A 13,099-nucleotide genomic window follows, 5' to 3' on the forward strand; every position below is an offset into this window, starting at 1 on the left:
GGATGGATAGATAGATAGCTGTAATGGATAGGTAAATACATACACACCGACCCCCCCCACACACACAATATATATATATATATATATTGAATGGATGGATGGATGGTTGGTTGGTAGGTTGGTTAGATGGATGGATGGTTGGATGAACAGAATAGATAGATAGACTGACAGGCAGGCAGGCAGATATTATGGAGTTCTGTTTGTAAGACATCTAGTAAAATGAAAGAATGTTGCTTATAGTTTCTGTAATGTTCTCAAACAAAATAATCTCAGGTTATTTGGGGAAGATCCCCTGGAGAAGGCAATGGCTACCCACTCCAGTATTCTGGCCTGGAGAATTCCATGGACAAAGGAGCCTGGCATGTATACATGTATCTATATACATATAATTCCATGGACAGAGAAGCCTGGTGGTCTACAGTCCATGGGTTCGCAAAGAATCAGACATGACTGAGTGACTTTCACTCACTCACTCATTTAAGTGTTCTCTATGAGTCACTCCTATTTGACCATTGTCACTCAAGCCCCTTATCCTGCAGTAGAAAACAGGTTACATCAGAGAAGGGACTTTGTTTTGCTCATGGCTGTATTCTCAGTACCCAGAACAGTGCCTGAGATGATAGTAGGCAATTGGCAAATGCTTTCTGTGGACTTCTGATTGTATTCTTTGTGATTTTTGTCTGTAAGCATTTGACCATGGTCAAGGATTTATTATTTAACAGACACTTATATAACCTTGCACTGAGCACTATTCTGAATTTTATAATAGTAAACTTTATAAATAGTACTATTTTTATAAAGTTCTATTTATTAAAAAACTTTATAAGTAGAACTTTATAAATAGTAACTCAATTCTTATACCCTTATGACATAGAATTTCATTATCCATGTACCTGTTTTTCAAGTGGGAACCTGAGGCACAGAGAACTTGAGTAACTTGAGTCATGTCACAGAGCTGGTAAGTGGCTGAGCCTGGAGGGGAATTCAGGGGTTCTGGCTCCGACAGCCACAGTGTCTCAGCTATTGTGTATTACTGTTAAGTATTAGCCCACTTCTTTGTGCAGGTGCCTACTGCCCTGGAGAGTTTAGCATCAGTTACATTTGGAAGTTCTCTGTGTTTCTCTTACCTTCCCCTCACAGTCTTTGTCATATTTATAAATGTATTCACAGTTTATTTTGAATCATCAGGCATCATCCCAAACACTGACCCTGATCTAAATGGTTTTCTAGTAGTGGTTTCTTCTGTTTGCTTTGGTCTCTTGTGATTTTAGTGAATACACGTTGGCATCTCATCATTCATTCTCCTTGTCAATGTCATCATTATTTAGGCCGATACTGTGGCCCCTCCTTGCCCCATCCTATCACTTCCTTCAGCAATGCTCTGGTGCTGAAGTTCGTCTCGGATTCTACAGTGAATTTTGGTGGTTTCCACGCCACATATGCTGCATCCACGTCAGGTAAGAGATGTTAGCAAGTGGTGCTATTAGGTTAAGAGGAATGTGTAGAGAATCCTTGATTTATTATTTGGGATTCCTTTATGTTTTGTGTTCTGAGCTAGTTTCGTAGATCACCTCTGTGACTCATTTTACTGTCTTTCAAATTTGGTTAACATGTTTATAAACTCTAACAGCTGTGAACTCTGTCCCACATCTTCCTTATCCATTAACAGACATTTGCTCCCATACCTTGACTATTGTGACTAATGCTGCTCAGGGTGAGCACTGGAAGTGGGGAGAATTGGTTGGAATGATCTTGGGTGACTTGCTTGTCAGTGTGTCCTTGTTCTCCTTATTGATACGTTTGTTGAGGGAGCCCCTAATGGACAGTGTCCAATGGTGTCTCTAACCGGTGGACAGCTGCCATGCTTCAGCCTCCCTGGCCTGACAGCTGCACTCAGGCAGGGCTGGGTGTCTTCAGGGATGCAGGATGGACCATGGCACATGGGGAGAAGGGAAAGAGGAACACCCAATAAGAGGCTGTAAGCTAGGATAGTTGTGCTTGTCAGCTTCCTCATTATTAGCTGTTAAAAGCCTTAGAATGCCTGGGAGCTCTGTGCAGGTTTCAGTGCTCTCCTGAGAAGGAAATGGTGAAATATTGCTTTCTTTTCTAGGCCAGGGATGAAAATCAGCCTGGTCAGAAATACTGAGGATTAAAATGAGTCTTTTATTACATAGAGCTATAGTTCACAGGAAGAAAGGGCTTTTAGAAAAGAAACTACAGGGATTCCTTCTAATCCACCATACCCAGTGGCTTTTAGTTTTCAAGTTACAGAATCTTTCCTTATGATTATATATGCCGTGGATTTTTTTTTATTATGAAATGAAAATAGCACATCCTTTGATGCTCCTAACAGCTCTTCTAGTGTTCTTTCTCTATCTTACGGTGTCTTGTATTTGACATTTACTCTGCCACTCACTTTGTTTCTCTTTTCTTCTAGCTTGTGGTGGGATATTCCACATGGCTGAAGGCATCTTCAACAGCCCTGGCTACCCAGAAGTTTATCCTGCTAATGTGGAATGTGTCTGGAACGTCGTCAGTTCCCCTGGCAACCAGCTCCAGCTGTCTTTTATGTAAATCCTTTTTTTTTTTTTAATAGTGTATTGTTTCAGTGAGAATGAATCTGCAGGAAGGAAGCTATGTTACTGATAGGATGGACAACTAATAGCATATGTGTCCAAACAACTGTTAAGAGAATATGGTGGGAACTTCAAGGAAGTCTGCATATTTCCTCTGTTTTAGTCATAGTTTAGGTTATAAATAGCATTAAACTTCTCTTATGAATTGTTTTAGAGTCCTGTCTAACATTACCAAGAGTACATGCCTGAGCTCTTGGCATGTTTTAATTTTTGGAATTCTCATCTTCAGATAACATTAATTTTATCTTTTAAAAAAAAAAAAAAACACTTAGAAACATTTAGACTCTTCCAGAGAATCACTATCATTCTTTCTTCCAGCAGAAATCCATGTCTCAATTAAGCCTTCTTTACTCATACACCTTATCTCCACCGCAATCCACTTTTTCTTTTTACTCTTGGCAAGAAAAGGATTTTGGAAGTATTTGAAACTGTTGGCCTGACAAAAATAGGTATTTTTGTCAGACATTTTTTCCAACAAAGATGGGTTTATTTGGAATCATCAGAGAACTGCAGTTTGAGGCCTGCAACCGTAGTGAGCCACGTGCTAGTCCCTGTATAGAAAGGGAAGGAGAACACTTCTATAGAGAAGAAAAGAAAGTTAAAGGGCTATTGTAAACTTTCTTCTCATTGGCTGAGCCCTTCAGGAAGAAAGAGAGGTCTTTTTTCTTCCTGTTGGACACTTCTGTTTTTGCAGGGCATGAGACTGCCCCCTTTTGGTTTGTGACTCTATTTAATTGAGATTCTATTTATTAACTTTTTACATTTCCCCCTTTTGATCATAATATTTTTCTGAAAGCATTGCTGATCTAGAATCAGGGTTTCTAGTTTTAGCAGTTTTCTGTGTGTCCGTGTCAAGAAGGACCTTTCCTGGTATAGTGTCTCATGTCAGAGAGAAAGTGCACAGACTGGAAATCTATTAAGGTCACATTTGTATAACTAGGAGGAGTGGGAGGGAGAATGCTCGGGTACTTTTAATCTGAAGTGCATTTGATATCAAGATCATAGACACTGGAGATTGTCTGAAGCCATATGTCATCATCAGAGGTTTGGTAACAAACATCTAACAGGCCTAGTCTGGATATCTCGGGGAACTGTCTAATCAGATGTCATCTGCTTCAATTCCAGAAAATCTTTGCTTCAGGTCACCAGGTGATATGCAGGTCCAATCAGGGTTCAGTGATTTCTTTAGGTGAACCATATGAATCTAAGAGTCTATTCCTGAGAGCTTGGTTTCACAGGGTTGGTTAGAGGTACCTAATAGGAGCCTTTCCAGTGAGGATGAAGTGAGTTCTCATGTCCTTCTTCTGGAGGAGTCTTTTCCAATAGACAAAATCTCCAAGTTTCAAGATGTAACGCTTAATGTCTTCATTTCTCAAAGGTACACTATGAAAAGATTATGCTATTAAAACATGGTTACTTTTAATAGCAGCAATTAATCCCTTGCAGTATTGGAATATCTCTCTTTTATCAGTGGTGGGTCAAAATAAGTGAGAGCCAAGTGCATTGGAAATTCTGGGGCTATCTCAAAAGATAAGAGTTTATACGTTTCAAAAGAGGAGGATCCAAGATTTAGAAGGACTGATAGCAATGTTTTTGACCACAGCGTTTGGAAGGCTTCTATAAATTTGGCCAAGTCTTAATGATGCTGTTTGGTGTTCAGTTAAATCAGAGGATTGAAGGTGGTAAGCACAGTGGAAGTGCTGTAAAACTAGTCAAACAGCAGACTTGTCAGAATACCTGGCCAGTAGACAGTGATTGCCTCAATCACTGTGATGTTTGAGAGGAGTTCCCCAGGTAGGGATCCTGTTTTCAAAAGGACTTTTGCCACAGAAGAGAGAGCAGCCTGTCTGCCTGGAAGGCCTCAGTCCACTGTGAAAACATATAGACCATGACTAAAACATATTTATATCCATTAGAGGAAGAAATTGTATAAAATCCATTTGCCAGAGCTTGAATGGTCCATTAGGCAATTTAAAATGTCTGGGAGCAGCACAGACAGGCTTCCCTTATTTCTACTTTGGACAAGTGGGACAAGTGAGGTAGGCACTTTTCTCAGCCTTGTTAATGTTTCCTCTCTAATATTGATTCATGAAGGCAATCATCTTGTCAGTAGAACAATGGTTTAATGCATGCACAGTGGTGGGGAGTGAGAGTTTTAGAGTGTCTGGTAGCAATAGGTTGTTATTTGATGTGAACCAGAGCTTTCTCTTTTTATCAAACCAACAATAATTGAATTTCCAATCTTATTTTCCCTTTTCTGAGGCCAATTTCTGGGCTTCTCTAGCCAGTTTTTCTAATTTTCCCTTTGGGCCATGACAGAAGTTTTGTTGCTATTGGTTCCTTTAAGGGCAGCATTTCTTATAAAACTATTGTCAAAGTGATTTTCCTTAGCTTACAGAGTCAGGTTCACAATGTCCCAGAATCTTAATAATAGCTAAAGTGGCAAGGGAAAGTATCACATCCAATAATTCCTAAACTTGAGGGGAGGCATTTAAAACTTTTTTGCCCCTGGAAGTAAGGAGGGCATATTGCTTAGTAACAAAGACACATTGCTCCCATGGTATTCCAAAATTATGAGCTACTCCAAAAGCTACTATCAATATAAATATTAGCAGTTTTATCCCTGGTTAAAGTATGTGTGTGTGTGTGTGTGTGTGTGTGTGTGAAGTCGCTCAGTTGTGTCTGACTCTTTGCAACCCCGTGGACTGTAGCCTGCCAGGCTCCTCTGTCCATGGGATTCTCCAGGCAAGAATCCTGGAGTGGGTTGCCATTTCCTTCTCCAGGGGATCTTCCCGACTCAGGGATCAAACCCAGGTCTCATGCACTGCAGGCAGACCCTTTATCCTCTGAGCCACCAGGGAAGCCGGTTAAAGTGTTAAAGTATAAGCCCATGTAAAAGCATATAATTCAGTCTGGGCCAAAGTAGCCTTAAGTAAGGATGCTGCTCAGCGATAGCAAAATGAGTCTTGGTAGCATGTTGTTTAGTCACTAAGTTGTGTCTGACTCTTTGCAACTACATGGACTGTAGCCTTCCAGGCTCCTCTACCCATGGGATTTCCCAGGCAAGAATCCTGGAGTGGGTTGCCTTTCCTTCTCTAGAGGATCTTCCTGACCCAGGGACTGAACCTGCATCCCTCACATTGAAGGTGGCTTCTTTCCCACTGAGCCACCGGGGAAGCCCCATAATAGCATACCTGGAACTATTAGTATGTTTGGCATTGTCACCTTTTAAATGAGAACACCAGCGAACCATGAAAAGCCAGCATTACCCAGTGGAATTTCCTGTGGATCTTCACAAGGAGTCCAAAGGTGGTGCATCAGTGTTAAGCATCATGAGGGACTTTGTTGGTGATGGAAGGGAGAGGAGTAGCTGGGTTAAGGGCTTTATAATGTAAAAGAGTTATGTGAGGAGCAATTAACAAAAGGACTGAGAAGGGTTGAATGTGATGAGAATTCAGAACTTCTACCACATGATATACAAAAATGGTTGAAAGGAATCTCACAGTAATTTTCTCGTGATTTTAACCAAAAGGAGTGACTGTAATGACTGTAAGGCACGGGGGATATCGTCATTCTACAGGGGCCAGTTGCTGGCCGTGATACTCTATGGGTCAGTGTTGCATTCTCTTGCCTTTCGTATAAAAAGGGAAAAGAGAATCTGATCATTGGGATGCCCAAGGACAGGTGAGTTCATCAAATTGCCTTTAAGGCCTTGAAGGTTATGTTATCTCATTTCCTCTTAAAATTGGGTTGAGGATGTTATTGTTGAGTAAAACATACAGAGATTTAGGCATAAGAGAGAAATTTGGAATCCAGTTTCAGCAATAATCATCTAGCTAGAGAAAACTTCATAGTTGTGCTTAGGTTCAGGTTTTGGGAAGTGTAGGACACCACAAAGTCTGTCTGGACCTAAGTACAGCCCTTGTCCTGATAGCAGATACCCTAAATATCAAAGCTGGATTTGGGCAGACTGCAGTTTTCCTTTGGTGATCTTAGGTCCCTTTAAGGCTGAAAGCTTTAGCAAGTGGATGCAGTTTTCCTGTGTGGCTTGAGATGCAGCATGAAGAAGCGAATCACCCACATGTGGCAGCTAAGTAGTTGAGCCTCTAGAGAACTTTGTATGATCCAGACCAGCCTTCACAATTCCTGAGAACCAAGGACTCTGAGTAAAACCCTGAGGTGTTACTGTCCAGGTGAGTTATTCTTCTTACCAAGTAAAGGCTATATTGACTAGCTTCATCAACCAGAATGCTAGAGAATGCACTGCATGAATCAATTACAGTAAAGAATTTGCTTCTAGTTGGACTGATGTCAGTATCATGTGAAAGTTGGGGACCACACAATGGAAAAGGATAACAGTGTTGTTGATTTTTTGGAGGTCCTAGATAAATCTGACCTTTAGCTTTTGTCACTGGTGAACTGGGAATGCTTCAAAGGCTAGTACTAGGGATAATGAAATCTTGAGCTTTGTAGTTTCCTAGTAGGGTTTTTGTGTCTTGAAGAATATTTGTATTTAAAGATTTTTTATTAATTTCGGGAAGAGGTTTTGAGGGGTCTACTTGAATCTTCATAGGAGGTGTGTTATGAATTTTGCCAACATCAGTTAGAGATTTTGCCCATAAGGAAGGTGGTAGCTGATTCAACAGAGACAAATGGTAAGCATTTCCAGAATCAGCTCTAGAACCATCAGAGATAGAAGATTGAAGATGTCAAAGGGTCATCTAATTTCCCTTATTGGTTACTTTGATGACTCCTGTCAGAATCTTGAATTATTTCCCCCTTCTTGGACAAAAATATTCCAGCATGGCACTTCTCTAAGATGTCTTGACCTGACAAATGGGTAGTGGTAGAAGAACTAAGGGAAAACCACATGTATCTTCCAAAGAACTTAAACAAAAGGGAATTGGTTCAGAGATAGGAACCTCCTGAGACTCGTTAGATCCCCACTATGTGAACTGTTTCTGTTCTCTGAGGCAGGGGCTTTTTTAAAACAGTAATGTAATTGAGCACGGAGAGTGTGGCTCTGGGGTCAGTTAGGACTGGAAGAAATCCATTCCTAATCTAAAGAAATGTTTCTCCACACAAGTTAAGAGGGAAGATTAGGAAGAATTCCTGTAGTTCCTCAGAGCCCCATCAGTGAGAACTGGGAGGATGTTGAAAGGCCGGTTAGAAGGCCAGTAAGAAGTGCTTCAGGCTGAAGGTGTCTTAAGCACTTAGATTTGTAACAATCTCTTTTCCAGTGTCCTGGCTCTGCAATAATAGCAGATACTAGTAGGGTATGGTTTCACTTAAGAGCCTTCTTTTGCTGGGGTTGAAGATTAAGAATTTTGGCAGTCTTCCTCTGAGGTGACTCATTTGGAGTTGGAGAGAGCTGATTTGACACATTAGCTAAATCCATCCTGATCCTTGTTACTAGAAGGGAAAAGGCCCAGTTCAGCCCATTAATAAACATAGTGTTAAAAGCTACCTGGGTGAAATCAACATCTAAAAGAATATCAGAATTTTCCTTAAAAATGATGTGAAGTTGATTATAATAATCATGAACAGTTTCATCAGATTTTTGTGTGTGAGCCTGGATTTTGTTCCAATCAGCAGGTTTTAGAGAAACCCCAGGAACAATGTGATGAAGCCTCCTGGGGATTGCCTGAGCCTGATCATATAATGATAGCAGGCTGGCCTCCCAGCTGTAATTCTAGAAACCTTTCAGGATTCCCCCCAATTAGTAGTTTTCATCCAATGCTGATCCTAGCTTTCACTGACCAGCATAAGAACTAGCTGATGTAAGGTTGACAAGTTTAAATAATTATATTAAAAATTTCCAGCAATCTGTGAGTTTCCTCAGTTACTTTGGGAAAACTTTTGACTATAGCTCTCAATTCAGCTTTGGTTCAGGGAATACAAAAATTAACAGTTCAGCCTCTGGATTCTTGGAAGGCTTAATTTTAAACAGACATTCCAACAAGTTCAGAGGAAAAGCGAATGAGAATAGTTTCAACAGGGAAGCTTGGTAAGAGAATTGGTATGAGCGTAATTGACAGTACAGAGGAGGAGGAGACAGTATAGCTAGGAAGAAGGAAGATGGCCCTGGAGATGGGCTCTAACCCATGAAGAGCCAAAAGAGAAAGACCAGATGATGTTAGGGGCAGAGCCTGAGACAGAGAAGCTGAAGAAGAGGAGCCTGAGGCACTGGGAGCCATTTTATCTCTTGATTACTCATGTTTTCCTTAAATTTTTACTTTGTAAAGAAGCAATTCTAGACTCCTGATAATGTTGGGAAGCTTCCAAATACCAATCAAAGTAAGCATTCCACTAATTTCTGGAAATTTTGAGCTATTGTAGTCCTCTTTGTTTCTAAAAAAATTTCAACTTTGGGAATTTCAAAAGTTCATCATAATGATCATTGAGATCCTAATTGCCTTTGGTCAGGTTGGCCCATTTAGTTAGAAATGTGCATAAGGAAAGACTTCCGTTTTTAAACATCAGATTTGCCAGAGTCTCTGTTTGGAAGGTACTCTCAAAATTTTTAGTTAACTGGGCTCTGATGTCTCAGAGGTTTTTCTCTAGAGTAAAAGAACAATTTTCAAACATTTTGCAGCATAAGCATCTCAGTTCAAATAGCTCACAAGCCTAAAATACCAGTCAATTCTGAGGAAATAGCTTGTTCCTAGAGGAACTTGGCCAAAGGCTTTTTTAGACATTTCCAGAGACTAGCCCTTTGCAAAGGAATAGGCTGAAGGCTGGACAAAAACAGGCACAGTTTCAGTGAAATGTCCCCTGCTCCCGAAGGAATGGATCAAAGGCTAGTCTGTTTAACTGAAACAGTCTGATCTCAAATCAGACAGAAGTGCCAAGTGAGTACTTGCATACAGAGCAAAGCATTGACCAGAAAGATGAAGCTTTAAAATAGATTCTGAGTAAAACCTAGAGAGCTTCAAATGCAAAGAGAATGTGAGCTCAGATCCAGGAGAAGGATCTTCAGACTCCAGATCTGGTGAGAAAAGCAGTGAGTGACAATGGGCTGCATTGTGGGTGCCCTACCTGTTTGCTTACTGAACCACCAAAATGTGGATCTGAAATAAACAGAATGCTACACATTCCTCCAGCAAAGATGGGCTTATCCAGGACCAGCAGAGAACTGCAGTTCAGGATGTACAACTGCAATGATCTACTGCAAGTCCCTGCACAGCAGGGGGACGACACTTTTTTAGAGAGAAAAGGAAGCCAGGAGGGCAGTGAACAGAATCCATGGCTTTTATTGGCTGAATCCATGCTAGGAGAGAGAGGAGTCTTCTTTCTTCTTCCTGTTGGGCTCAGCTACCATCATGGAATGTGAGAGTTCCTTCTGGTTTCTCCATTCTTTATAACTGAGGTTTCTTTTTATTAATTTTGACAGAAATTAATGAAAAATCACTCATGTTCCTCATTGAACTATAAGCCCTTTTAAATATGAAGTATGGACATACAGTCAACAGTAGGAGCCTGCCACATTCTGGATGATCTTAGGTTAAATTAAATAGCAATAATGTATTTTCTAGACGTAGATAGTGCAAAGGACATGGTAAGTGAAATGGGGCTTTTTAATCCATCAGTAGAGAAATTCTTGTAACACTGGTAGTGCCACACTGGTAATGGGTGCTTAATAAATATTGGGTAATAAGACACTGGTTTTTAAAACTAAAAGGTTTTTGTTTTACTGTATCACAGATTATTGGCCTTTGGTTGATATTACTAATTCTGTTTTGAAAAGAATATAATACCTAAGTTACTGTGGAGAGAAGAGGACACTGATCTGTTTATTCCAAAAACCTTGCTCCTCTTCTAGACATGCCATTCTGTGCATCGAGAACGGATGTTTTTTTTTCAATGAAAGAGAAGTCTTATTACTGGACCATGTTCAAATATCTCAAGTTACTTTTTTTTTAGCCTACTAGTCAATGTCTCTTTAGGGCCCAACTGGCATTGTGTCAAAACAAAGACACCCTCTGAGCACCTGAAAGGCAATGCAAGTTTAAGTTGTCACATTGGAAAGAGGTTTTGTTTGCTTTTATCTTTACAAAAAGCACAAAGTTTTGTATGGGAAGAAATATAAGTACATATATATAAAAATATATAATATATATAAATACATAAAAATATATAATATATATATATAAATATATAAAAATATATATATATAAAAATATAAAAATATATATATATAAATATATATTACATATGAATACACATACAGCCATATATATACATATGTATTTTTTATTCAACATTTATTAAGCCCCTACTTTATACAGGTAAGCATTTGTTACAAATATGTTAGATGCTTCATATATAAAGCACAATTTACTCTCATAATAGATGCTTTATAGCCAAGGATGAATAAAATGTGAACATCGTTCTTATGGTAAGTCCCAAGTCCTTCACATAGATTACTAAGCTTCATAATCGCTAAATTAAAGGGCTTTGTTGTTGTTGTTGTTGTTTTCCTCTTTGTCCTTACCACATTCATAATCTTAAACAGTCCGATGTTCAGCAGTTATCAGGTACTGGGCCAGGTACTGGGAATGTTCAAGACAGACAAGATCCCATTTTTTGTTAAGTTACTAAGAAGTTAATGTCAGGAAGCTATTTGTTTAAAACCTAGAGAGATTCATATCATCTTTGGGGATAATCTTATCCATATAGGGCCATAGTTATGATTAGATATGTTAAATTTTAAATGTACAGCACAGGGCTGATGCATGCCTGATGTTCAATGAATGTTAATTCTCTCACCCTGCCATTTCTAAAGTCTCTTGTTTGGCAGTTCAAAAAATTAAATGGACAACACTGAGCTCTCCCCCAAGAGGACAGAAGATAAACACAAAAAGCAAGTTTCATCCATTTTATTCTTTAATAGACAGTAAATCCTGATTATTGTATAAACAAATCCAATGCTTCATCTTTTTTTCTTCTTATCCATGAGAAGTTAATTTTGATTATTTTGTCTTCCTTGCTTGAGTTTTATTTTTAAAGTATAATTTGTGGAATACAAGATATTCCTCTTTATGCAGATGATAATGAGAAGGGCTTTATGGCAAGGCCTCCGAGTTATTTCTGCCCTGGTCTAAACTATATCCAGATGGGCACTTGGAGGCATTCCCCTAGGGTGGGGGAGAAGCATATGGAATATGTCAAGTTCTAAAACATGGGGTTTGGATTGTGGATACTGTGGTGAAATTGAGTAGGGAAAAGAACTGGAGGAATTATGGTTGAATCTGTAACACAAAAGGAAGGGGAAAATAAAACCCCCAAAGAATTTTTTTATTAAAACAGATATTTAAAGGAATTAGCAGAAAGTGTATTTTATGCTGGCAGAGTCCTTTTACAATGTGATTGATCTTGGTTCAAAAATCGAAATGAGATAATGAGAAACAGAGATCATACTATTTTTGTTCCACATCATATTTTTACTAGCAGACCTGAGCCAAAATTTTGGAAGGAAGATAGGTTTGCTTATAAAATGAACTGGCCTAAACCAGAAACTTCCAAGAACAATAAAACTTTTTTAAAAGTTAAATTTGATTCTAACAGATATCCTACCATTGTTTCTAATGAAAAGCCTTTTGTGACATTTAGCATTGGATTACACGAGTCTGGTACAAAAACAGAAAAACCAAGCACTTAGTGATTTTCTGGACCCTTGGGTCAGACTTTAATGTGCATGTTGATCATCTGGGATCTTATTAAAATTCACATTCTGATTCAGTTGGTGGGACCTGATGCTTCATTTCAAACAAGCTCTGAGGTGATGCTAATGCTGCTGGACCACATGCAACATTTTCACTAGAAAAGATTTAGGGGCAATTTTGTGTTAATTAGGTTTCTCTGGTGGCTCAGACCATAAAGAATCTTCCTTCAATGCAGGAGACCAGGGTTCAGTCCCTGGGTTGGGAAGATTCCCTTGGAGAAGAGAATGGCTACCCACTCCAGTATTCTTGCCTGGAGAATTCCACAGACAGAGGAGCCTAATGGGCGACAGTCTAAGGGGTTTCAAAAACATAACTGAGTGACTAATCACTTTCTGTTTTTGGTAAATCACCTGTAGAGAAAAATCATCACCTTTTCTTTTTTATGAGAATCAGAATGCAATTTTAGCATATTTTACATTGTTAATAACATTATGGGCAATAAAACTGAGCCTGAATTTAAGAGCCTAACTTGACAACCATCCTAAGGATAGATTCAGAACAATTATTTGCCAAAACTGATTGTTCAGTTCAGTTCAATCTCTCAGTCATGTCGAGTTTGACTCTTTGCAACCCCATGGAGTGCAGCACGCCAGGCTTCCCTGTCCATCACCACCTGTCAGTTGGTGATTGAGATAGATTGTAGATATGAACTGTCTCATGAAGCATTAAACTGTCAAGGAAGACAGTGGAGACAAGACAAATGTGTGGTTCATTTAGCCTGATGTGGATCTTTCCTGT

The 13,099-nt window shown here is 39.3% G+C and overlaps 1 protein-coding gene across 1 annotated transcript in view; it reads left to right on the plus strand.

Annotated features, from left to right (window-relative positions):
* Window positions 1-13,099, plus strand: part of CUBN (cubilin) — a 263,097-nt gene that overhangs the window by 149,196 nt on the left and 100,802 nt on the right. The window contains exons 35-36 of the mRNA XM_040248967.1: window positions 1,329-1,457; window positions 2,438-2,570. Coding sequence (XP_040104901.1) covers window positions 1,329-1,457; window positions 2,438-2,570 — 262 coding nt within the window. The remainder of the gene's footprint in view (window positions 1-1,328; window positions 1,458-2,437; window positions 2,571-13,099) is intronic.

Source organism: Oryx dammah, unplaced genomic scaffold (genome assembly GCF_014754425.2).
Source record: "Oryx dammah isolate SB20612 unplaced genomic scaffold, SCBI_Odam_1.1 HiC_scaffold_10, whole genome shotgun sequence".
NCBI classification, from domain to species: domain Eukaryota; kingdom Metazoa; phylum Chordata; class Mammalia; order Artiodactyla; family Bovidae; genus Oryx; species Oryx dammah.